Below are 25948 nucleotides of genomic sequence, written 5' to 3'. Positions count from 1 at the left end.
TTTGGTTCTTTTCGAGTATGCAGCAAGCGTTCAAGAGCAAAAAAAGATGACTAAGGACCCAAAAGGAAAAAACAAAAAAAAAAAAAAAAAGAAAAAAAGGAAGAGGTACGAAGACGATGGACAGTTACAGTGGAAAATGAAATACAAAAGTTACTGGGGCCTGGCTGCCTGTGGTTATCGTTGACCCTGTCCCCCCATAGCCCTCTGCCTGAGAAGGGAAAGGAAGAAAAAGAGGAAGAAAAACTGCGACAGGAGGGAATAAGACCATGTAAGGAGAAGAACTGAATTTAACTGGCACATGCTCTAATCCTTAGTTTATTTCTGGTTAAAAATATAGCAATCCAGTGCAGTGTAATAAGAAATCTGCTGAAAAGGTAGCAGAGAAACAGCTAAAACAGAAGCAAAGCAAAGCTGAGTCCACAAGTCAGGGCTGTACCCAACCACTCTGTATGTGAAATGCCGAGGAAGATGGTTTTTTCCCTCCTTCCCCCCACCAAATCTATCTGTGTAGGGGTTCCCTCCCGCCCTCGGGTCGCTGCCGCGCTCGCACCCCGTCTCCCGCCGCACGGAGCTGCAGGGGGTAGAACCGAGGGTGGAATTTGGTCCCTGGGCGTACCAAATCCCAAACAAACCATTCGAACCGGATCTGGCGGTGGCGGATCGCCGGCAAGGCCGATCTCCGCAGCGGGGAAAGACGGCGTGGGGAGGGGAAGAAACGGTACAGTCGTTTTTTGAAAGGCGAGGGGACGTCAGCCATGTCCGAGCAATTGAGCTAAGACCACGTTCTTGTGACGGGGACCATGACAGCTCAGAACAGGGATACGGCATCTTTAATGAGTATGCATATTATCAGTGGGGACAGGGGAGGGGAGAAAATCAAGGCAGGCATATTACAAAGATGGTATAAACAAACAAATTAAGTGACATAGAAAAAAAAAAAAAAGAAAAGAATACATCCTTAGAGGCTGCCATTGCCAATGATGTTTGTTTTTTTGTTTTTCTTTTTTTTTTCTTTTTTTTTTTTTTTTTTACAGGGACATGTTGGAAGCTGGAATATACATCCTGCATTACAAAGTGCAAAATACTACATGCTCAGAGCCCAAGCATGATGTCTGAAACAGTCCACAGCAAGATGTAAGAGACAAACCCACCACCCTCTCCCTCCTCTCTGGGACATGCTCCAGTGCTCCTCCCCAGATGCCTTTGAAAAACAGTTTTATCTTATTTTGCTTTATTTTGTTTTATTGTATCCTAGGTGGACCAGAACTGAGCCCTCTCTCCCCAGCACCTCCCCACCAGTCTGCTCCCCGGCACCGCTGCGCACGCGTGTGTTTGGGATGGGATGCTCACGTAAGGCTGCTCCTCGCGTCTTGGCGAGCACGGCACGATGACCAGCAGCTCCCCAGTTTGTGTTGCTGAAGGTGCTTGCGTGTTTTGGGGGGGGAATCCCGGTACGCATTTTTAACCCAGGAGAAACTGGCTGTGAATTAAAAGTAGCGCTGGGTGGTTTTCCAGCCTTGCCATGGGGGGGGGAGCAGCCTGGGGAAGAGGAGTGAAGGCAGGAGGGTGGTGGTGCTGCTGCTCACACCTTGCGTTCCCTATTCCCCCCCCCCGCCCCAAGAAATTTAGCAAAGCACCAATTGCTGCTTTGTTTTAAAAACAAATAACAAAATGGGGCCCGTCGCCCTTCTCCCGTCTTTCACGTCTAGGCAGGGCTCACGCCTTCCCCGTGCTCCTTCTCTCCTCCTTCTTATGGCAACGGTTCTCCATTTGCCAAGGGAGAAGGAAGAAAAGCCCGATTTTGCTTTTCTCTCCCATTTCCTTCATCATTAAAGCTGTTGTGGATTTCCCTGGGAAACTCAGCCTGGAGCATCCCAGGACCCGTACATACTTTAAACAAAATCTCCCCACAGTCCCCTCATCTAGTCTCCATTTTGGGGGTCATTACTGTTGTCACGAATATATTTTTTGGGGGGCGAGGGGAAGGGAAATGAGGTTTTATTTTGTTGGGATTCCTTCTCATCCTTTCCAGTGTTGGGGGGGCAGAGTGTTGATAGCATTTTGCCATGCCACACAGCATAGTGTTATACAAGCAAAGAATTTTGGCTAAAATCCAAAAAACATTACCCAGGAAAAAAGGCAAACTGTGAGTGAGACTCGATCGTTTGTTGTTCTTCTGTGAAAAGACTTGGAAATTGTCGTAGGACAGTTCGAGTTACGATTTTTCCCTTTTTGTTGTTGTTGTTTGGTTTTTTTTTTCCCCCATTCATACATGTAACTGTTATTTTTGCAAACAAGACAGTCTTGAATTAGATGAAAAAGTTAATAAACAAAATGGCGACTCCAATATTTAGTAAGATCACCATGACTACCAGGATGGGAGCTGAGCCCTGGAAGAGAAAGAGAAGGAGAGGAGTTAGAAGGCGCACTGGAAGGCTGCCTGAGGTTGCCTCGTAGCAGGGGTCGGGCGCTGCGCTGGGGCTGGGATGCTGCGGGCAGGGGGGTCTGCGGGCGAGCGGACCCCAAACGGCCGATTGACACCCTCCAGCAAACGATCCCAAAGTGCCTGGTACCCCTCGTGGAAATTTTGCAGGCTGCTGCCTTAGGAGGAAGGTGTGAATGAAGATCTCGCCCCTAGAGGTGAGCAAACAGCAGAAGCAGGGACCAAAGCATTGCTTCCCTCACTGTGACAACCAACAGGGCACCCCTAGGTCTTTCGTCTGAGCACAACGTCCTCCTGAGGCAGCCCCCGGAGTCCGCAGAAGCAGACAAAATCCCTCTCCTGGTTCACCAAGAGAACTGAAGCGGGCTCTGCCAGCAGCCCCTTTGCTCCCTCCCCACGCCGACCCATCGCCCGAGGCATTCCCGTGGCCCGCAGCACCCCTGGCAGCGCTGTCCCTCTCCTCCCCGGGTGAGAGCAAAGCTGCTGGCCGCCTGCTTTTCTGAGCCACTTCAACACTTAACTTTCCATCCATTTCCCTCAATAGCCCCGTACACCTGCAAGTCTCGGGGCAGGCTCTGTTTACTGTCACGCATTAGCACAAATGGCATCTAAGTCCCAGTGTGAGCTCCGGACCCAGCGTCTGCCAAGCACCACCGGCCCCATCCATTAGGACAGCAGTTGCTCATGGACTCCCCCATGTCGTGCACATAGGAAATCTGGCCTTAAAAGAATAACTAAAATGGGTTGCTTACCCGAGGTGGTCAGTGAAAAAGAAAAAAAAAAAAATGATGATATTGGATTGTATAATTGTTTGGGGACGGTTTGGAGGAGTCGTTAAAGGACATTTTCCAATAAACATGATTGCTTCTACAGGTATCCTGATAACGGCAAAAGTCAGGCCAGCATACAGTGGTTTAGGTTAAGGCAACGCTTTGGGAAAGCTCCAATAACCTTTCCTGAGGTTCACACGGACCAAACGAAGCTCCTGGGGACGAGGTGGGAGCCATCACAGCAACCCGCACGCCAGCTGGCCCCTGCCCGCCGCCCGCCGCAGGCCGGGCTGAAGCGCACCCCAGAGGCACCCATTACTTTCCACTGCACGTAAAGGCAGCCCAAAGAACTCGTTGTTGGACCCGATGAGGATGTGGCTGTCGGACCCTATTAGCATCCCGGGAATGATGGGAAGAGACCGCTCAGCATCAGGACTGCAGACAACTCTCCAACGCATCTTTCTGCAGAACACCGGTCAGAAAAACATCCACCCTGCCACCTCGTCCCTGCCATAAAACATTTGCTGTCCTAAAGCGTTAATGTGGCTGGCATCGGGGTGAGCAAGCGTGTGTGCAGGTAGGTGGTAGCTATTTCTCGGAGTAGCTGGTATCCTTGTCTATTCTTGCTGCAACGGAGCTGTGCCAGCTTTAATCGCCCGGAATGGTATAAATGCTTTTCTCTGGGCTCCTGTCCTCGTCACGAAGCTCCTGTGGCTGTCGGGTTGGCATGGGGCAGGGGCGGGCGCCCTTTCTAAGCAAGTCCTTGTACCACTTTGCAGGGCTGCTGGGAAAAAAAAAAAAGCAAAAAAGCTCCTTGCTGGCCAGAGATCGTTTCTCTCTTCTGAGCAGGCTGATTCAGTTCGCATTTGGGAGTGGGTGGGAGCGAGGATGCTGGAGCTTGCTGGAAAGGCATATTTGTAGCTTAGCAACAGGGTCAAAGGAAGCCAACCAAACGGAGGGATTGCGGAGAGCCTCTCCTGGCAGCCAGGTATCCACGCCTGACTGCTTCCAGCAAATCTCTCCGCCTGCACCACGCAAAGCCTTTCAAAGGCAGAAACCACCCCCCTGTTGCCATTCCTCTCCCCCCAGCCCTGCCGCTGCCAAGCACTGCGATGCGGTGTGTTATTTACATTTGGGGGGTTTAGCTTCATTTCAAAAGATTATTGGGTTTTACGATTTTTGAGCTGGTGTTAATATAATAACAGATTGCAAGTGATTATCACTGTCATTGTTTCTGTTGGCAGGGCACCACAGAGACACAAAATGCATTTGGTTCCCTCCACCTCGCAGCCAGGGGAGGACTTAACTGCTCCCGCTCGCACTTGCGTTAGTCTTGGTCCACTCGCTGTTTGATTTTCCCCTGCCAAAGAGGCAGCCACCATTTCTGCCTCTGCTCAGACTGCTAGATCATTGCAATACCGTGAAGGAGGCAAGGTTGTATACCAGCCGACATGAGCCTGGGATAATCTGGAGGCTGCTTTCTCCTCCCTGACAAAAAGCACAGAGCAGGACCGGCTGCCTCTTAATTCCCTGGTGTTTGGGCTTCACCCTCACAAACACGGACGCTTTGGGGTGGACCTGTCGGACTGACCAAAATCACAGCGCTTTGGTACTCGTGTTCAGAGGATGCTGATGTGTCCCGGGAGGGAGCATGCCCTTCGTTTATACACCGGTACATCAAAGTCGTGCCCTCATCTAAAAAAATGGGGGGATTCAACAAACTAAGCGAGATGCAACCGCCTGCTTGCCCCAGCAGCCACTGGATGCCCATGCACGAATGTTTTGCTCAGCTCCCCGGTTCAGTCTGCACCCATTTGCATCTCGCGTCCTCTGTTCAATGCAGAGGCAGGAGAAAATGCTTGCTTTGCCACCGCATGTGCAGGGTCTTCTGCATTTGGCAGCAAAAGCATGCCAGAAATAGGATGACCTGGGAGGGGATGGGTCTCTGCAAACTGAGCAGCTCAAATCCGACTGCCTGACAACCTACAAATTCTGCTTCTTTTTACAGTTCCCTCTTTTTAACACCCTCTTCCCCGTGCTGACTCCAACAAGGGCTCGCCACGCAGCAATTGCAGGTATGGCTGCTCCCCGCGGTGAGACGCCGGCGCATCTTAGCAAGGGCTGGAGGCCTGCCTGTGGCAGCTGGCGGGTAAGCAGCTTTGCGACTCTGAGGCTTCTGTTTTAGCTCCAATTACGAATCCTGCTGTACTTCTAAATGCTTATGTCTGGCTTATTTCTAACTTGTAAGGTCTTTGTGCCTTAACCTCCGCTCAGATGGAGCGCGTGCCCTTCTCCCCTCTGATGGCAAGGATGTCCTGGGATACGTGTCATCTGTTTCTAAGAAGTGATTCCTGCTCAGTGCCCAGGCAGAAGATGAATCACTTCTAGGTTTGTGCTTCGGAAGAGATGTTTTGCTGAGCCCAGCCTGGCAATAGGTCAGTGAACTCCCTTTTACCGCAGCCACAGCCAGCATTTCAGAACCAGCAGCTTTTACAACTCTTCACGCCGCATGCTAGCCCTCTGTCGCGAGCTACCCGCATTTAGAAAGAAGAGCACCAGCCCTTGATTTGCAGCTTTGCATGTTGCTTTAGTACTTCGGTGGTGCTTTATCTCATCTTCCGCCTTCTTGAGATTTAGAAAAGCCCAAAGAAATCCCAGAGGCCGGCGGTTTAACGGGCTCTGGGGTGCGAGAAAGCCAGAGGTCGAGCTGATTTTCCAAGCCTGGGGTTTGTGTGCCACAGGCAGCAAGCAGCCTGCAAAGCTGATCTTTTTTTTTTTTTTTTTTAAAAAGCTACAACACTCTCTTTAGCCCCGAAATAGTAGTGCTAAAGCAGGCCGTCAGGAACTGCAGAGATTTGTTTAAACTACCCTGCCTGTCTTTCAGGAGACGGGGCTCCGCTGCGAACCGCCGTCCTGCCTCCCAGCACAGCGCCTGCAAGTCCAGAACCTCCTTTACTGGGAAGCAGACGCTGGTTGGCAGCGTCCTCTCACCCAATTTTAGCTGTCTAAATGTTAGACATCTAGGCTGCGCTAACCATCTAGGCTGTCTGTAGACCAAGTGACGTGAGACGAATTCCACCCAGAACGGTTACCAGCCTGGCTCCAGGAAAGGAAAAATTAAATCAAGCTCTGGTGCGCCTAAGCATCATCCAGCATACTGGGTGGTGGCAAATCTCACCAGCGAAACGAGGCAGCTCTGGGGCTGGGATTTTTTATTTTTATTTTTTATAATAAGATCCCTGGGCTCCTTCATATGAGGAGGGAAACACCTGCCAAGGATGGGCAACGTACACCCGTATCAGCGAGGCAAAAGGCTGCTTCTGTATAAACAGGGATAGGCTCCAAGGACTTTTAAGATTTCCTCCAAAGTTTAGAGAGCTGGAACATAGACCCAAACCCATGGAAACACTAAAACGTGAATAAACCCTTGTTATGGCACAGGGGTAATAACCGTAATCGTAGCTGGAGAAGTAACGAGTGAAGGTTTCTTCCAGCCTGTGGGTTTCGGCACACTGCAGCCGAGCACCACCATTTCTGCCCCTCCGCCTTGTTTGTTTTTATCCTTTAACCGTTGTGTAGCAACTCAAGAGTCTTACTGGGAATACAAGGGACAGCTGGTTTACAAATACAATTGTAGCATAATTAATTAAGCATTAACAATCCATTATTATCTGTTATCGCAGGGTACAAGCTCCGTCTCTCTGCCATGGAAACCATAGTGCAGGTTACCTAGGAATCCCTCTGGGATCTATTAAGTGTAATTACTAAGGACTTGGATCAGCAAAAAATATATATGCGTTGTTTTCCAGCCTCAGCACTGCGGAAAGTGCTGAAAACTTAGCAGCTCCGTGACATTTGTGCTGAACTGTCACATAATTGCCAGGAACAGGCTGCTGCGAAACGGTTAAGGAGCATTTCGCAAAAGAACCATAAGGGATTCGCTTTGCTTTCTCCAGCGGATTACAGCATCTCCTGTGACTTGGGGAAGGGAGCCCAGGTGATGCCGAATGGGGCCGTGTAAGAGGAACGGGCACTCGGCACCAGCGAGCATCTGAGGGGGGTGGTGTGGAAAAACCCGCTTCTGCCCAAAAAATGCAAGCGGCTAAAGCGAAGGCAGGGATTTATCCTGAGATGGTGTCCCGTAACGAACTGTTTTGTCGCCTCTGGTTCAGTCCTCACGTTACAGGTGCCTGCGTAGCCGGGAGCGAGCTGCACGTTTGGAGCTCTATGTCTGTTTTTAAGATTTTTGGTTCTCGTGCAGTCAAAAGCTGGCGTTTGACCCCACCTTATTCAAAGCTAGAAGAAGATGTGGAGTTGGGCTCAAAACCCTAAAATGAATCCGGGATGACAGGAGCAAAGTCAGCGCAGTGATCTCTTCAGGTACATCAAAGGGGCCCTGAGATTAAAAGGGTTTTAAAAGGACACTGTCAAGCTAAGCATCACGTTTCTCTCTGAACATTATTTACCTCGTGTTGTTACAAGTAATGCCTGCGATGTCTGTACATGAAAGAGATTAGAGGAAGAACAGTTTCTGATTATTATTTGTTTTAAACAGAAACGACCCCCAAACCATTTGCTTCGCGCATGCGGCGGCTCTTCCCGCGCCCGCTGCAGCCCCTGCGACGATGCTCAGACCTGGCTCATCTCTAAAGGTGCGGTGGCAGCCGCGCGTCTGCAGGACTGATCCTCCTCCTTATTCCCGTGTAATTACCGCTTATGCCTGTATGGATGTGTGTATGTGCCACGGCCGTTTGGGACTGGGGTTTGAGCCTGTTCGGTTGAGATGAGAGAAATAAGGAAAACCCAGACAGGCCTGTGGTAGGAGACCTGGGGAAGGCTCCTGATGGGGACAAGAAAATAATGGAAAAACCTGAAGGGGGAAGACTGAGAGGACCACAGGGATAAGCCGCAGGGTTTGGTCCCAAGAGGATAACGACAAAAAAGTCCCCGGGCCCCTTTCCCAGCAGACTGATCCAAAGGCAGAGAGATGGGAGCATCTCCATGCTCGGCATTCAGCGCGGTCTGAGATGCAGGTGAAGCTTCACCATTCAAACAGTGGGTGTCCGTTCGGGACAGAGAAACAGCCAGCAGTTATTTTAATCTCATTTTACACCCTTTAGGGCTAAAGGTGCCTAACTTTTCTGAAGAAAATGCTCCACCCCAAGGTCAATCCCTTCAAGAATAACCCCACAGCCGCTGGAAAAGGGAGCATCCGTCACCCGCATCGGCAGGGAGCTGCCACTTCTGGGGTTAGGGTTGCTGCCGTTTTTCTGCGGTTGCTGCGCTCCATCCACCCCCGCCTCGCTCCATCGGAGCCTGGGCTGAGCCCCCTGCCCGGGCACCCTCCCTCGGCCCTGGCTCCGGCTGCACGGCGCGCTCCGGCAGAGCCCGGCGCTGGCTGCAGATTGGCTGCCTCCTCCTCACTTTCCCCAGCGACAGCAAAACCTGCTCAGAATATCTTGATGGAAAATACACCCCTTGCGCAGAAAGGGAGCGAGGAAGATGCTGCGGCTGCTGGAATCCCTCCCCGCCTCCCCAGCGGGTACCTGGAGGGGACAAGGGGATCTCTCTGAGATCCCCAACCCAGCAGATGCCTTGCAAACTCCATTTGCTGCAACTGCGTCCCCTGGTTTGTTTGCAGTAAGAAGCAGTACCGTTAGCAAACAGATGAGACCACAGAGATTTTATCCGGCAGCATGTGACAACGGAAGAAAATGTCAGGGGCGGCTGGGGTGGGGTTTTTTTTCGCTGCTGCCCTACCATCGGGCTTTCTTGGTGAGCTGAGACAGGGGGATTTTAAAGGGCCAAGCCTTTAGCCTACTCACATCTCCAGGGTACCTTTAGTGAGACCATAGTGTGTCCCTAGAAGTCTTCATCTAAATACCCGTGATTGCTCCTGCTAAATGAGGACAGGCAGATGAATCAGGCTCGTGCCTGAGCACTGGCCCTTCTCGCAGCATGCTGAGGACCTCTGTGCCTAAAACACTTCTTTTCCCTTTTAGAAGTTGCAGATGTTCAGCACCTGCAGAAAAGGAGATGTATTCTTCCCCCCCCCCTAAAAAACGTGATGTGTTTTGTGCTGATGGATAAAAGGGTTGTTGGCATTTTAGAAAACCTCTTTCCCTTTCCAGTGTCTCAACAATTCCTTTTTTACTTTCCTGTTTTAGATCTTCTCAAAGGCTCTAGGAACCTGTGAAGCATCCAGGCACGGGCTTGAGCTTTGCGCCTCATGGGCCTTTAAGGCCAGAAAGGATGGTGACGTTCATATAAATCCCTTAATCTGACAACACCGACACCGGTCCTGGCGCTTTGGTGCCCGTTTTCATCTGCCCGAATGATGACCATTGATGTGAGTCTGTTCTGTGCATGCAGGGGTCAGTGCACACGGAGACACAGAAAGATCAGGTGGCTTTAAATGTAATTTTAAAGCGTTTGTATGACTGTAGGGCCGGTTTGATGACTGTGAAACCCCAAAGTCCCCTGATAGCAAACACCAAGCAGCACTGAATTTCATCAATGTTATTGAGCGGTAGCCTCAAGAAATGACCTTTATAAGAGCAATTTTCAATTACTGATGTGCAGCCCTAACGAAGGGGGGTTCTGAGAGCCTCTTTTTAACGGACTGGTGAAAAATGACGGAGCAGAACAAAGTTCCTATAGCTCCTATAGCGACCTATGCATCTGACTCCTCTGCGGAGGTCTGCATCCCCCCCTGGGCACACATTGCAAGAGGCTGGACACCAAGGGACCCCCCCAGCTGTTCCAGCCTCATTTCTAAGACAGAAATCAAGAGGTGTGGGGAGAGAAGTGATAATTTTAAGACCGCGTGCTTTGCAAGACCTGCATCCCCGCCCCGTTCCCGCGAGCAGCGACAGAGGTGTGCCGGCTCCTGAAGCTGGAGCTGGCACTCCAACGCAGAGCCAACCCACCGGGCTCACTGATGGCGTGTGTAGAGCTGCTTTGTGGCAGATTATTTTTAAAACAAGCTAACCTGTGAGGGTGACCTCAGTTCTGCACAGGGATACTCCAGGTAGGGCAAAAATAGCCCTCCTCAGCTAAGAGCATCCTTCCCGTTCATCGGCAGGCACCTTTCTGAAAGAGCCCAGCTGCCTGGGAGATGAGAAATGCCCTTTTCAGCAAGCAGCTTCACAGATGGCAGTGCTGTGGATCACAGGGAAGCAGGCTGTCATGCAAGCTGAAACGGCGTGGGCACAGACGCGTGCACGCACACGCGTGTGCACAGCCGGCCCTTCCCGGGAGCTGCGGTTTGCCTGCGCGCTGGAGGCGAGCTGCTGGGAGTCGGAAGGGGAGGGGGATTTCAGGCTAGCATGAGAAATGGGGCTTTGGGGAAGTTGGGGAGCCTTAATTCTGCGTGAAAAGATCTGGAGCGTGAGCAGGGTGCCGTGGTTTCCTGCAGGACCAAGCATGCCAGTGCCCTGTGTCACTGAGCGTGCACAGAGGGAGGTGGATGTGGGGACGGGGGCACAAACCCTTCCCCCTTAGCTTTCCCCTCCTCTTCCTCAGGGGCTCACTACGCTTGCCGAAGTTTGCAATGCTTTGGGATCCTTGGCAGGTGCAGGCAAGGTCACGGCGTTAGGCAGGAACACAAATCACTGCACCTCCCCTCCTCTCCTACACCTCCTTCCCCGGCTCCTGTCCGATGACCCCCCTCCCTGCCAGGCCACAGGGAACAAAACCTCGCTAGCACGGTGCAGTTCTTGCTAGAACAAATTGTTGCTGGCATTGTAGGTTATTTAAATCCACATATTATCTCTTCCTCTGTATTACATTAGCTTCCTCCCAAACCTTCGCCATCTGTTCCACCCTCGGTTATGAATGTGAGAAAACTGAACATGCTGCTTCACAGCTACAGCACTTAAAAAGTATGATGTGCATCCTAATGGCTTTTCTGTGCGCCTTTCCATGCAGGCTGTGCCCCTTCGTTATTGCCTGGGATTCACTTGAAAGAGCCATTAATGTTATGTTGCATTAGCGGCTATTTACCTCCAGTGCTGCAGCTCAAGCCCTCCTCCCCGGGCGGGAGGTTTATGTGTGATGGCTCTGGCGCGCAGGCTGGGGTCTGCCTGCGAGGTGGGAGCCTGGCCAGCGCGTCCGGCTTGAGCTGGGTGGGGAGAGACACCAGGACCGCTTGTGCCAGCGATTTCCCCGAGGAACGCCTGGCTCTCAGCGATGATGGTTTCATTCCTCCTTCGGGACCTGTGTCCCTCCCAGCTCCCTGCCGCCGCACGAGGTCACGTTATCAAAGGTGCCGGACCACCGGCGAGTCCCACAGACTCCAACAGGGTTGATATCTGTGCAATTACTGCTGCTGCTTTTCCCCTCTGAAAGCCTGGCAGGCTCCTAATGCTGCCTGTCATTTCTCTAGTGCTTCACAGGCACCTACGCTAGCAGGTAAGGACAGCCCGGTCTGGACCCGACGTCCGCTGCTTTGCCCCCTGGTGTGTGCTCAGGGCTGGCTTCACTTGGAGCTCTCTTTTTTTATTTTTCTGGACTGGCAAGATGTGTCCTACGGTGCAGTCCACTGGCAAACACACTGTGTGGGTGCTTTCGAGCCTGCGCCGAAGCTTGGAAGATGAATAGGAAGGCAGAAAGCTACAGGGCTGTGTGGGGGGGTGATTTATCCACAGCCACAGCGGGGAAACCGTGGCGGATCTGTAGTTTAGTCCTTCCTGCACCCCGGCTGCTCGCGGGCTGCAGATGCCACCGCTCCCTCCTCTCTCCCACCCATTCGCTCTCATCCCTTGGCTGCAGGAGCCACCACCTTTGCTTTGCTGGCGGACCTGTCAGCAGGCTGGAGGAGCAGGGATGCTGTAGGTATGGCAACAGGAATCATATATTACAGACCACCATGCCTCTAGCTCAAACTTCCAGCATGACTGACAAATGTCATTTCAGCTTCATGCTCCCTGTCTCCCAAGCGACCCAGGATCATCCCCTGCTAACCTGGCAGGGTGGTTTAGCTCCTTTCTTCTGCCGGAGCCTGAAATGTGGCCACCTGAGAGTTACAGATTTTCCATTTCTCCTGTGCAGGCCTGGCCTGGGCTGTGGGACGTCCAGCGGTGCGGGACCCCTCCAGCCCTGCCCTGTGCGTGGCACTGACTCGACAAGGGGGCATTTGGAGCGGTGTTGGCTTCCCCACTGCTCCCGTCAGACCTCCCCATCGCCTCTCCCAGCAATGCCAAACCAACGGCGGGGAGAAGCGAGGAAGCCGCTCTCAATGGTAAGTCCAGGAATGATCAAAAACCAGGGCTGGAAAGGACCTAAAAATCATACAGCTTGGCCTTCTCCCAAGGCAAGTTCAGCTCTATCCAAGCCATATCTGAGCTGCAGATGTCCAACCAGATCTTAGACCACCTCCTCCCTCCCAGCCACCACGGCCTCCCTAGGCAATTTATTCCAGCCCTCAACTCACTGGGAATGGCTAATGGCTAACCACTGCCTCTAAGGCTTGAATTTAAGCCCATTAATTCCATTCATCGAGAACAGATTATTCCCTTCCGCTTTGCAGCAGCTGTTTTATGTGCTTGAAGATCGCTTTGTCTCCTCTTCTCTAGCCTGAACACCTCCAGCTCTTCCCAGCAGCCAGTTGTTAATGCCCAACGTCTCCTCGTCTCTCCCGCAATGAGGAGCCCAGGACTGGATGTCTCACAAGGGGTTATCCTCCAAGCCCCACAAGCTATGCTCCTGCTTAGGAAGCATACTTGTGCTCTTCACAGTAGAGTGATAGTCGGAACTGACATTTGGCTGTAATCTGCTATATCACCCTGATTTGCAGAGATCTAATAGCCCACTACCCTTGCTGTACTTGCCCGTTGCTTTCCTTGCCTAGGTGTCCTTCCTGAATTGCATCCTCTTGACCGCAGTTTGCCAAGACCCTTTTGCAGTGCATCCCCCACTGAGGGGCTTGTACCCCGCTCCTGGCGCAGCGGCATCCGCACACCAAAGAACACGAGCTGTACTGGACCGTGCAGATCGGTACAGGAAAAGCCGAGCGATGGTTGGAATGCAACCCCTGCTCCATGACCATGGAGCATGGCTCTTGGGCCAGCGTGAAGTTCTGTTGCCATAACCTAACCACAAGGAAGCATCACCGACACCTTGCCTATTCCTGCAGCTTTCCCACCAGGTGAATGCTCAAAATCCCAGCAATAATGTATTTTATTGCTGGCCCTGGGGCTGGGTTGCAAAACAAACTCAAACTTGCTGCTCACATCCTTCAGCGAAAAACCTGCTGTTGCCACCAAGACAGTCTGCGGAGAAAACCCCAAGCCAACTTCCAGCCCACGCTGGATGGGAGAAGGGAGGAGGGGGGATTCAAGGCACAAACCCACGGTAATTTGGGGGTCAGCTCTGCCGACCTCGCTTTCTGCTCGGCTGCAGCACCACAACAGCTCTGCACCGGGTTTCTCGGCCAGATTTCAACACAGAATTTTGCCTACTTACCGTACTGGATTTGAGCGCATCCCCATTGTCCTCTTCAGATTCTAGTGCAACAGGTAAGGATTTCTGTGGCGGGGAGAAGGTTAAGTCCCACCTTAGTAGCCGAGGTTCAGCTTTGTCCCCGAATCTCAGGTTTTCCAGTTTCTGCACCGTGGGCTCGGCAGAGGAAGCTGGCCTGAAATTCTCTTTGTTCTGGGACTTAGACCTCAGTCTCTGAACCCCAAAGCCCCGGTCTTCCCCGCGGTGGTCATCAGCCATGCTCCTGCAGGGTCCCCCTTTGCTATAGTGTCTTTTTTGGGTGTGAATCTCTTGCATATAAGAATCCATTCTCATGAGGGGCTTCATCTCCATCTCGTAATTGCTCATCTTCTCCTCATCCAGCTCAAGCAGTTTGGAGCTCCCTGAGCTGTGGTTGTGGGACCTGTGGTGGGAAGTCCATGAAACCGTGGCTGGGGAATCTGTCCACCTCTCTCTTTGCTTGTGGTTGGAGGCCGAGTGTTTGTGTCCTCCACTCCGACCTCTGTAGTCTTCAGGGACGGAGGCTGACCCCAGCTGACCGCTGCGCAGCGTCCCGCTTCTCACGCCGCGAGTCCCGCCGACCTTCTCTTCGCTCCAGCTGTTGGGGCGTAAGTAATCCCCGCCACGTCCCTCCAGCAACATCTGGATCTCCCCACCCCTCTCTTCATCCACCGAGACCTGCCTGGAGAAGTGAGCGCTCTTGTTCCTGCAGGAAGGACCCAGGGGCGGCGTGGAGGAGGGACTGGCAGGGAAGCTCTGCAGCGGGCTGTCATCGGGAGTCAGGTCGGACGGGGTGGTCCCTTTGCGGTACAGCTCGGGGCTCTCTTGTTGGAGAGGCGTCCCGGTGGAGAGGACCTCAATGTCATCGCTCGAGTTCTGGCGCTTCGGTCTCTGGCATTCGAGCCCTTTTTGTGTAGTCGTTAAGAGAAAAGAGAGAGGGAGAGAGAAATGCAACAGGATTATTTCTATTCTGTGGGCGCCCACCAGGTTTTTCATGTCAAAGAACAGGGCTGAGAGCATTGGCCGGCAGGGAACCCGCGGGGCACGAGCAGGACGGCAGCAGCGTAGCACAATAAACAGCTTCGGCTACCAGACCAGGAGAAAAGGCATCGCTGGTCTTACACCAAACCTGCGGTCACCCCCAGCACCCGCAGAGCAGCGCGGTGCGAGCGGCTGCAGCCCGGCATGGGAGACGGTTTGGCATCAGCTGCCGCTGTTGTCAAGACAGGGGCGTTTTGCAGTAAGGTTGTGTTTCTCCGCTGCTGTAAACCCAAGGGCTACCAACCCTTTTAGAAGCCACCTGGCACCGCTCTGCCTCTCATTTCCAGCTGATTCAAACAGACTCAACAGCGGCTGCTCCTTTAGCACCCGCAGTTCTCGCCGCCTCTGCCGCCCGTGGGCACCCTGCTTGCTTGGGGACATGCGTGGAGGACCGTGTGTAGGTATTACAAGTAAAAGGACTTGCGATAGTTCTGCAGCCCTGCTCAAAAGCAGCCTGCGTTGCTCCGTGGCACCATTCCTGCGCTGCGTGCGCAGTCACTCTAACCCCGCTAAGGGGCTATGGCCATGTCCATTGACCTTGTTTTTGGGGGATCTGTCTGACCGCCTTTTCCCATCAGCTCCAAACCCAGTTCACAGACACAAGAGGGGAAATCTGAGATGCAGCCGGTGGCAGCCCAGGGCTCACCCCATGCCCTGTGCCCGTGCGTGCCGGGCGCTGCTGGGATCACCCCGTGCCTGGCTCGCTGCCGGCAGCCTCCACACCCCTCCGCGGCTGAGAAGCACATTGGCTTTGCAGCTGCATGGTTTCGGAAGGGAAATCTCACCTCGAAGCTTTCACAGGGAGACGGTCCCATCTGGGCAGATGTGCAAGCCTCTCATTAAATAAAAACCCCACAAACCATATATCGAACAGCTTTCCTGCCCCATACAAGGAGGGCATGGACATTTCCCCACTCGGCTTCCCCGTGCTGGACGCGAGGCGGTCGCGCCTCACATGTTTAGGCAGGAGCAAGGTAACGTGTTCAGTACAATATAAACCATCATCCTTATTTCATCGTGCCGAATGCACTTCGTTCCCTTTGAGCCCAGAGCCCACCCCAGACGGTGGCTCCCTGGGGACAGGGACGTGGGGACGGGGACTTTAAGAGAGGTTGAGTGTCTTCTGCTGGAGGTGACCAGCTGGCAAGAAACACACCGCTTCTCCGGACAATAAAAAAAACCTGCAACTTATCAATCATTGAGGAAACACCAAATTATTTCAAGGAGGTGCAAGCTAATAGTGATTAATTCTCATTTTACTCTCTCAAGGCATAGTTGTTCCCAGCTAAAGCCATGCTAAATTACGTGAATAATTTGATAAATATATTAACTGCCTAATGCCCCTGAAATGCATCTAATTGCAATTGCTATGGCTAGACAAGAAATGAGTCTCAAAAAGGAAGAACTCAATTTCTTACCATGGTTTAAAAATAAATGCTCTGAAGCGCCTGCTCTAATCTCTCCACTTCTGCTGAGTAATTTTCTCTACCGCATCTACTGGGGGAGCTGCTGCCGCCGCTGGGACGTGCCTTTGCCCGCAGCCATCCCCGCGTCCCACCGCGCCGTGGTCCGGATACGTGCGGGGGATGCCGGGAGCACGGGGATGGATGTCCCCATCGAAGCACTTGCAGGGGAGGTAAACAGTAACAAGGCTGCTTGGAAATCTCCGACAGAAGCAATTTCTCGATGGGAAATTGGTCTTCTAATGACTGTCAATTTTTTTGGTATTATTTGCCACAGAAAATTCTGTTCGTGTTCTGGGACAATACTCCAATAGTTCAGTCTTAGTTCATTCCCTGTGTCTCTGTTTGTCTGTGGGAGGCTGAACCTCCCGGGATTTTATCTGGGGCCCCCGAGCAATCCTCGTACTGGTGGGAAATTGTGGTGAAGGAGGAAGGTGGAGTTCAGACCCTCCGTTTTCACGCAGAATAACTGTCTCTGGGGAAAAATACAGGCTGATTTTGTGGCTGTTGTTGAGACGTTCCCATTCTTGCCTTCCCATGTCGCAGGTGGGAAACTGAGGCAGGGAGAAAATAAATGGCTTCATATGAGAAAGCGGTCAAGTCAGTTATCGAACCGGGCTCACCCAAGACTTGGGGAGGCCCTGTTTGTCTCAGGCTGGAGGTGCAGGGACCTGAAAGCTTCCCACCAGCTCCGGTGACTCCAAAGCCAATCTGCAATGGCAGAACCAGCCACAGCCTCGCTACACTCGCTGCTCCTCCGCCTTAGCTCCAGCCCCCATCTTCCCCGGCCCCCCAAGCCCCATGATGGAGGCAAGAAAGCCCAACGATGCTCCAGCATCCTCACCCCAGAGACCCACCCCAGGGACCATGTTGTTAAGCACCCTCTCGTCCTAAATCTTTCCCACGCGAACCTGCAACGATCTGAGCTAATTCCGCCTCTCCACAGGTTAATTCCCTGAGTTTTGCAGCCCCAGGCTGGGGCCTGTGGACGAGCAGGGGCCAGCAATGCTGGGGCACGGCCGCCCCTCCAGCCCCGGCGCCCTGCAGGGATGCAGGCATTTCCTTGCGGAGGAACTCGACAGATGCACGGTGCCGTCTTGCCGGCTTTCAACACCCGAGGATGTGCAACAATTACTCTGAGCTAAAATTAGTCATGGAGCACGTGATGTTCCTGGAAGAACAGTTGTGAGAGCGCAAAGGAGGATGCAGAACACCAAATCTGGATTTCCAGCAGGATTGAGGCAGCCGTGCCTGGCCGTGGTGCCTTCAAAGCCAAGCATGTGCCCTTGAGGACCCACGTATGGGATCTGGGAGCTGTGCCGAGCGCCTGCCTCTGACACTGACGTGCTGCCATCACCTTGGGGGAGTCGCTTCACCAGCACCGTCCAGCCCATCGGCTGGCCCCGCTGGCGGCCACGGCCGGGGCATCCGGCACAGCCAGGAACCGGGGAGGCACAACCGCAGCGAGCGTGATGGGGACGTGGAAGATCCCCCCCGGCAGACAGAGATGGAAAACCACAGGGGAGAGGGTGATAGGGGGTACTGCCCAGGGATATTTTTGGTTTTTCTGGGTAAAGGCCTTGTGGCACCGCTGTGACAGTGTCTGGGGTTGCTGGAGCCGGCACCAGTGCCGGCCGGTCTGGAGTCTGTGTCTGTTCAAACAGGGGCTGCGCTGCGGGGACGCTCTGGGCCAGGATGCCGGCAGGGCTGACGCTGAGGTGCACATGAAAACCCCTGTGATGCTGTGAAGGTGGGTGTCACACAGCACCCACAACACTGTGCAAAGTGGGCACATCCAGCACCCGTGATGCTGTGCAAGGGGGGCACATCCAGCACCCGCGATGCTGTGCAAGGGGGGCACATCCAGCACCCACGGCGCTGTGCAAAGTGGGCACATCCAGCACCCATGATGCTGTGTAAGGGGGGCACATCCAGCACCCACAGTGCTGTGCAAGGGGGGGCACATCCAGCACCCATGATGCTGTGCAAGGGGGGGCACATCCAGCACCCATGATGCTGTGCAAGGGGGGCACATCCAGCACCCACAACACTGTGCAAGGGGTGGCACACCCAGCACCCATGGTGCTGTGCAAGGGGGTCACATAGAGCACCCACGATGCTGTGCAAAGTGGGCACATCCAGCACCCACAGCGCTGAGCAAGGGCGGGTGGCATGCAGCGCCTGCAGCATGGTGCACGGTGGGCACGTGCAGCCCATGCAGCGCCGTGCGGCGTGGCGGCAGCTCGCCCCGTCCGTGTTGCAGCGTCCTCCCAGCCAGCCGCCCCCCCGGCCCTCTGCAGCCTGAGGTTACGGGGTCTGCGGGGTGCTGAGGCCACTCGCAGCTATTATCCGCCTGACTTGGTCCACAGGCGCTCCCAGGGTTCCCGACCCATCGTGGATGGAGTGTTTGTTTTTTAATGTGCTCTAAGTGGAAACTCCTCCTCCCCTCCCTTCACAACCCGCCCAGATATGAGCACCAGAAAGACAAGCCCCAACACAAGTCAAGCACCATGTCCCCGTCTAGAAGCTAGTAAAAAATGTATTACCTAAAAATATCTTTTCAAGAGGTGATTTAAAACAGCAAAGTCTCTTGGCGAGAGGAAATGGAGATGAGGAATATCTCAGGGCTGAAGAAGCCCCTGGGACCATGCAGCCCTGCAAAAAAGCTCAGATCTCTGGTATACAAATTGGACCTCTGCAGGAGGAGAAATGCCGAGGGGTGTTTGAACAGGGCTGTGCCTTTTTCCAGCGAGCAGAGAGCTGCGCGGGGCTCGGCTGCGAGGGGCTCTGCCCCCCGAATGCCCGTCCCCACGCAGCCGTGTCTCGGGTGGGGCTTCGCTACGCACATCACCCAGCTCAGGGAGGTTCACGGCTGGAGCCAGACCTCAAACCCCGTCTGGCTCATCGCTGCCAAGCCGTGGGATGCCCCCAGCCGCCCCTGCAGCCTCCGCGCCGCGGTGAAGTGAGGACTCGTGCATGGGCCGGCTGGGCCAAAAGATGCAACGATCCCTTTTCCCCGGCCTCGGGGAACGGCACCGCGACATGAGTCACTGGCACCAGCCCCTGGAGCAATTAAACCGAATGAGTAATCTTCAGTTAGAGAGCTGGAAGGGGGAGAAAATAATGATAGACGCCTCCTAATGAGGGTTCGGCGCAGGAAAACTTTTGAATAAAACCATTCACATATATTAATTACTATGTTAATTATTGCTGTGGGGACTTGGAGCTTTCCACTCCCACTCGCAGCAGCCCCTCTTGCTCCCGGATAGGCACAGCCTTCGCGGGGCGAATCCTCCCTGCGCGCCCGCCGGTTGCAGACCCCTGCCCAACCGCGGCTTTGCTTCGGCTTCCTCCTCCCTGAGCCTTTGCTGAGCCTGAGCCTCTTGTCAATGAGCAAAAATTTGGACAAACCACGAAGAAATGTCGAAGATGATGGAGGGAAGGAAGAGCCACCAGGCAAACCTCAAGTGCGCGTTTCTCTGACACCTTTGCATGCACATGCAACTGGTTTGCACACCCAAGTGAAAGACTGGGTACCAACACATGCTGCCCCAGCTCTGCAAGCCCAAGCATTCAAAAGAAATCATGAATGAGGCTCTAAAAGCCATGGGGGTAAAATCAGTGCCCACCTCTGGAATAATTTCTGTTTGTATTTTGCTTTCGGAGCTCTTGTTGGGTTTTTTCCGTGCAACCACCGAGGACTACGAATTAAAAAAATGGGGGTGTTTTGGTGTGAAAAGAGGAGATCCCTGTAATAACAGGACTGCACAGGGTGGAAGTGTTGACTATTGAAAACCCTGTGCTAAATCCTCCAAAAGCTGGTGTTACGGGGTGGTTTCCCACCCCAAGGGTCCTGGTGAGGACTGGGAGCTGCGGGCACAGACCAGGCCTCTGCGTATGGCTCAATTTTGGGGATTTTTGGGTCTCCGCAGGGCCGAGAGGGGCGGAGAGCGGCATGGGGCAAAAGCCGTGTCCGTGGGGCCAGCCGGCACGGCAGCACGCACTGACCGTTTTCCCTGTGCTGGAAGGAAGGCGAAAACTCTTTGGCAGTGATCCTGGCGATCCGCGCTTCCTCCTGAGCTTTCTGCGCCGCCGTCACAGCCGCCTCCGCCTTGGCCCTGGAGTGAGAGGTCCTGCAAGGCAACCAGAGAGACAAGGACCGCGTTAGGCAGCTTCCCTCTGCAGAGCGAGGCACAGAGAACCCCAAATTGCCCCCACGAAACCCTTTTGCTCTGACCCCCTTTGGCTGCAATGGAGGACCCACCACCGGGAGCTGGGGCTTGTTGGGCAATGGGTGATGTTACATCATTGATAACATGTTCATGAACTGCTTCTCAGTCTGCAAATCACCCAGGCAATTTGGAAATAGGGACAGGATGCTCTGGTCCCCAGGGGATGCATCACCCCGAAGCAGGCGGGTCCCCTCCATCACGCGTCCCTCGGCGGGGGACCCCAGCCCGGCAGACGGCTGCAGCAACCTCTGCGTGCATCTCCCGTGAGCCTCTGGGGCTGAAGGCCTGAATTTAAAGCCGGTGGGTTTTTTATAACCAAAAACATTTGCTTTTGGATGAAAAAGTGAAGATTTCCACCCCCACCACCACACGTTTTGCGTAAAACGCTGGATGTAAATACAAGCGCGGCTTGTCACCGAGAGCAGAGGTAGGAGCGGGGGCTCGCCATGGGCATTTTTTTTCACTCTGGATGAGCAGCTGTCCCCTGCACTCACCCGTTACCGGCGATTCCTCAGCCGCTTGTGTTTGATGGTATTTCATCCCATCACTCAGGATTTACACCCTCTTATACAGCCCCTCTGCAGCATTCCGACGAGCATCCTTCGGAGGCTGGTTTGCCCATTCCCCTTAGCTGAGCTATCGAGGCACTTTTTTAAAAAAAAACGCCTGTTCCTACCCACCCTGGCGCAGGCAGCGTTATAAATAGCTCAGCTGATTTCTTTTCCCTCCAAAATCAGGCCCTCCATCTCCTTTAATCATGTTTTTTTTTTTCCTGCCGCTCTCTGAATTCCCTCTAATTTTTCGACATCTGCTCGGAGAGGAGTGCCATTTCTGACAGGCTCCTATAAATGGAAAATAGGGCTAGTAACGTGCCTGGCGTTGCATCGTGCAGCACAAGCCGGGGATACGAAACCGGGTGTGCGTGCATCTGTGTGCCGTCACCCCTTTGAACCCCAGTGAGACGCTTGGTCCCTGCCCCCAGAGCTGACCTGTCACTCGTTTTCAAGTGCTGGCAAGTTGTCTTTGCTTTGATAAGTGCTTTATTTATATAAATTGGCTGCTTTGGAGTAACCGAGGGAGTGGATATGACCTGTTCTCCCAGAGCTATCGAAGGTGGTGGAGGGGCTGCGGCGGTGCTGCTACAGGTCCCGCAGGTCCTCCATGACTGATGCAACCAAAAATTGGTTTTAAATGTTTTTTTTTACCCACCCTGGCTCCAGTGCTCACTCTGCTCAGCACTCATGCAGGGTTGGAGGAGTGGACAAGCACGTTACAGCCCCATTCCCTGGCAGGTATCCCAGTTCAGCTCTTTTAGGAGGAGCAGGGATGCTCTGAGCAGGAGCTGCAGCAAACTGCTGGGAGAGGAGGCGCAAATTGCTCCCGTCGTTTGGCACAAATGCGGTCGGTGGGAAAGGCTGGGGCATCAGACCTGCCGATTAAACCACCCCAGTGCCACGGACGGTGCCCCCTGAGGCTTAAAATTAAGATGCTGACTCTCTGACGTTGTTAAAATGGCTGGCATCTTCCACGGGAGCTTCTCAGTGGTCTGGATGTTGGCTCCCAAAGATCCCCCATCCGTCTGTCCCTCCGTCATCTCCTCGGACTGGAAACTGTTCAGGGAAGGGACTGTCCCTCCCGTACTGCAGCACATTTATACAGCAGGCTGCCGGTCCCCGCTGCCCTGATACAAAGGATTAATAATGTCTGATAGAGTCTGGACCAAACTCAGCAGGCAGGATTACAGGCTGCCTCCCTAAACTCCTTCCCCGGAGACGCAACTGGAGGCAGTTATCTGTCACTTCTTGCCAGGGAAAGAGGCTGGAAGTGCTGAAAAGCAGCTTGTGCCACTTCCAAGGGTCCTGGGGACACACGAAGGTGTCTGCAGAGCTGGAGGTTACGCTGGAAGAGCATACGTGGAGCCACCACCCAAGCCATGCTCCCCTCTCCAGCATTCATCACCTTTCCTCTTTTTTCACCAAAATGGGTCTAAATCACCATCCCTAGGGGATGGATGGATTTCCATCCCTGGAAAACTCACTCCAGCAACTTCTGGACTAGTTCATCCCTGTGGACTCCGTGATCAGCCCAGGAAGAGCAGCAACTATGGGCTTTGGCCCAGAAAGGGTTAAAAATCCATCACATTAATTAAGCCATCTCCAATCTAAAATATACTGAATAGCCACAAAGCGGATAGAACATCGAGCGCTGCGCAGAGGCGCGGGCAGGCTTAATTGTTTGTAATGCTCTCTAAGATGCTTGGAGGAGAGACGCCGTCGGAGTGAAAAGCAGAATTATGGTGATCTATACATTGCATAATAAAATACATAAGTATTCCCAAATAAATGCAAGTAATCCAGTTAGTGTTCGCATGACTTTGTCACATACTAAATTTAACAGCTGTCTCCTTTATACATGCCTGCCGCTCGTAGCGTGCGCTAAATCTTAATTCCCCAGTTAATTGCTGGAGTTTATTTCCTTGTAAAGCGGGTCTTTCTCCACGACACATAGACGGGGCCCGATCTAATCACTCTTCTCCTCCTGCTGTAAGCGCTGCCATAAATCTTTCCCGGACAGAGACGCCATCCTGGAAACCATAGTCAAAATAAGGCTGGATCCTTCCCTATGGATTCATCACAGCTGGAGGAGGCGGCTGGGGATGCTGAGAGGTGGGAGGAATTAAACTGATCCTCTCGCATCGCTCCTTCGTTACCTCCCGTGGTGTCCTCCATCCCATAATGAGCCCACCGGGCAAAAGCTGCTGCTTGCAAGAGCGTGGTGCCCCTCTCCTCTTGTCCGAGCTGATTAAAAGTTGCACATCAGCTCGAAGGTGCTCATCTGGGTTTCTTCTGCCATCGATGGATGAGCAGGGGAGGAGTGACGCATCCCAGGGTGATGGAGATGGCCGGAGCTCTCTGAACATCAGCACACCCAAGTGCAGAGGGACTTTGGAGGATGGTTACAACCTCTAAATCTTATTTTAGTGCACTTGGCCAGCCAACCTGAACTGGGAGAGGGTGTTTCGGCAAGGATGGGGGTGGGAAGAGCCTGAGGGGTGATGGTGGAGGGTGATTTATAGCTCTTGAGACCCAAGGGTTTGGGTTGGGGCAAGGAGTCCATGCTGGGACCGGCTTGGGCTATTTTATTTATTAATTTTTTCCCCAGCTGACTCACTCTTCTCAGAGGATGACCGGGCAAGTGGTCAAACTGGCAAGAAGAGCTGGCAGGAGGCAGGGAAAAATCGCAACCAAACAGATTTCTGTAAATCTTTGCAGATCTCTTGTGATTTGGCCAGGACTGACAGAAGAGGGGATAATACCTGCGAGTGGTTCGTAATGCCAAGTTTATCAGCTCCCGCTAATCTATAAGAAGCTGGAATAAACTGATTTGAAAGGAAGAACTTGGCTTTTTAGGAATGCCAACAGCGACTCTGGCCTGGCTTTGCATGCACGAGGAGGTTCTCCTGCAAATCCGATGCTCGGGGCCGGTTTAGCCAAAAAAGGGTGAACTCTCAGCAAAATCTGTGGCACCTGATGGTCTCAGGAAGAAACGAAGCAAAATTAAAACCAAGCAAGGCTTGAGTGGTGTTTAGGTTAATGGGCCGCTTTGGCAGGCGAACAAGTGGGACAAACTGCTTAAAAATTAGGCTGGAAATTAAGAGCAAGTTTACCGACCACCAGAAACATTTCTGAATGGAGACGGGTCTGTTCGGGAGTCGTAAGCACGATGCCTGTAATTGCAGGGATGGCACCCGGTGCCACAAGAAACCTGCTTCATTTCTGAGTCCTTCAGCTCCATCCAGCTTTCTCTGAGCGCAGTGGCAGTGCGAAGGGCGAGCTGGAACCAGATGAGGGACTCACCATCCTTGCTCCTTTCTTTCTTGCATTCCTGTGTGAAAAACAGGCTCTTCGATAAAAATAGGTAACAGACTCTTTGAGCCAAAGTATGTCTGGGGCCCGAGGAAGCTGTGTGCTGGATGCAGGGGGAAATCCGCATTATTTGTGGTTTAAATGTGAAAAAGCATCATATGGGCAAGATTTCTGGAAAAGAAGGTCTGGTTTCCAAAATTCACACAGCAGCTCTTGCTGGGGGGTTTCTGTTCTTTTGCATCCAAGCTCCTTGCTTCTCTGACGTCCCCGTGAACTCAAAGCTTGGCCGAGGGATCCCTTGCTCGGGGGGATTTAGGCTTGACAGGGAAGTACAAAAATGTTGCTTTATTCCTCGTGTTTGTTGGGAACCCCAGCCTTCCTCCATCCCATGCCAAGAGCTGATGGAAACCTCTCCAGATAGTCCCAGCTCCTTGACAAAAGCACACACAAGATCGCAACAAGCCCTAAACCCTTCGCTAAGTACCGAGCTGATTTCAACAGGACTATTAGGGTTTAATCTTTTCTACCTTGTTTGTATACCTACAAATCAACCCTTTTGCAAGGGAGCTCAAAAAATCAAGCTCCTGGTAACTAGAAAGGGGATCGCTGTCTTCTCCCCCTTGTTTTGCATTTGCTTAGCTCAGATGGAGGGGCTGGAGCGACGGACAGACCGATCTAACTGTCCAGAGCTTAGAAATGAAGGAAGAAAGCTGAGATCAAAAGAAAATTATTAAAACTATTATTAAAGCCTTCTTCCGTGCAGCTTTTTTAACTCCTTCTACAGTACAAAAGGAGAAAACCCCGCGGTCCGTATTTTCACAGCAAACACGCAAACCTGCCATTCGCCCTCTTCACTGAAGGCTTCGCTTCAGCAGGCGAGCGCTGCTGGCTCGTGGGCACTCACAAGCGGCGAGGACGGGGTTAACCAGCCAGTGAGCTCATCCTGGGCCATAATGAACAGCCTCAAGTTTTCCTAAGGGGCCAGGCTGGCTCCACTGGATTCACTTTGTCTCTCAGGTCAATATGTAATCAGGCAGCTTTTTGGTTTTTTTTTCAAATGTATCTTTATCTTCCTATAGGAGGAATGTTTTCTCCCTCCATTACAGAGGTTCATGGGTTTTTCAAATGGCAAAATTCAATTAAAACATACACTAGCTGCAAGAAAATACTTCAGGAAACATTCAGAGAGAGCGTTCGCAGGGCATTTAAGGCTCGGTGCTTTGCTCTCCCCTCCCCAGGTGCCCGGCTCTGTTCTGCACCGGGGCTGGCTCAGGGGTGCACCGGGAAGCGTCGGGATGCACTTTGTCCTGGGAAGGGTCGGCTGGACGAGGCGAGGAAAAGGAGCTTTTCAGTCCAACCGCCCCACGTGCAAAAACCAGGCTTGCACGAGCGCGAGACCTTCAGCTGCGTTGACTCGCCAGGGGTTATTTTACGCTCCCATCGGCACAGCGGATAGCAGGATCCAGCCCTAATTGCATCAAGCCGAGACACACCAAGAAACACAAAGCAAAAGTCCCCAAGTGATCGATGCCGGTAACCGAACCCCAGAGCCGAGGGGAGAGGGTGAGCGCTGATGCAAGCCTCTCCCAAGGCTATCCGATCGCTCCGCACCCCGCAGCGGAGGAGAGGCGCTTCCAGCTCCCGACCGTGCCGG

At 53.0% G+C, this 25948-nt stretch overlaps 1 protein-coding gene and 1 long non-coding RNA gene across 2 annotated transcripts in view; one reads left to right on the top strand and one right to left on the bottom strand.

The window, feature by feature from the left end:
* Positions 1 to 286: 286 nt before the first annotated feature.
* JPH3 (junctophilin 3) overlaps positions 287 to 25948 on the bottom strand; it is a 59699-nt gene continuing 34037 nt past the window's right edge. The window contains exons 3-5 of the mRNA XM_009477417.2: positions 20205 to 20329; positions 13678 to 14597; positions 287 to 2390 (exon numbers count right to left, since the gene is read on the bottom strand). Of these exons, the coding sequence (XP_009475692.1) occupies positions 2310 to 2390; positions 13678 to 14597; positions 20205 to 20329 (1126 nt within the window). The 3' untranslated portion in view covers positions 287 to 2309. The remainder of the gene's footprint in view (positions 2391 to 13677; positions 14598 to 20204; positions 20330 to 25948) is intronic.
* LOC148051075 (uncharacterized) lies at positions 3325 to 14192 on the top strand. The gene is made up of 9 exons (XR_015700704.1): positions 3325 to 3790; positions 5222 to 5362; positions 5462 to 5648; positions 7475 to 7593; positions 7769 to 7865; positions 12265 to 12454; positions 13064 to 13360; positions 13455 to 13730; positions 14056 to 14192. It is a non-coding gene; the product is annotated as an uncharacterized LOC148051075 (long non-coding RNA).

This window comes from Nipponia nippon, unplaced genomic scaffold (genome assembly GCF_047370975.1).
Source record: "Nipponia nippon isolate SJK-2023a ecotype South Korea unplaced genomic scaffold, ASM4737097v1 scaffold_7, whole genome shotgun sequence".
Lineage (NCBI taxonomy): Eukaryota > Metazoa > Chordata > Aves > Pelecaniformes > Threskiornithidae > Nipponia > Nipponia nippon.
The sequence above is the reverse complement of the archived record's forward strand: the minus strand, read 5'-3'. Positions and strand labels throughout refer to the sequence as shown.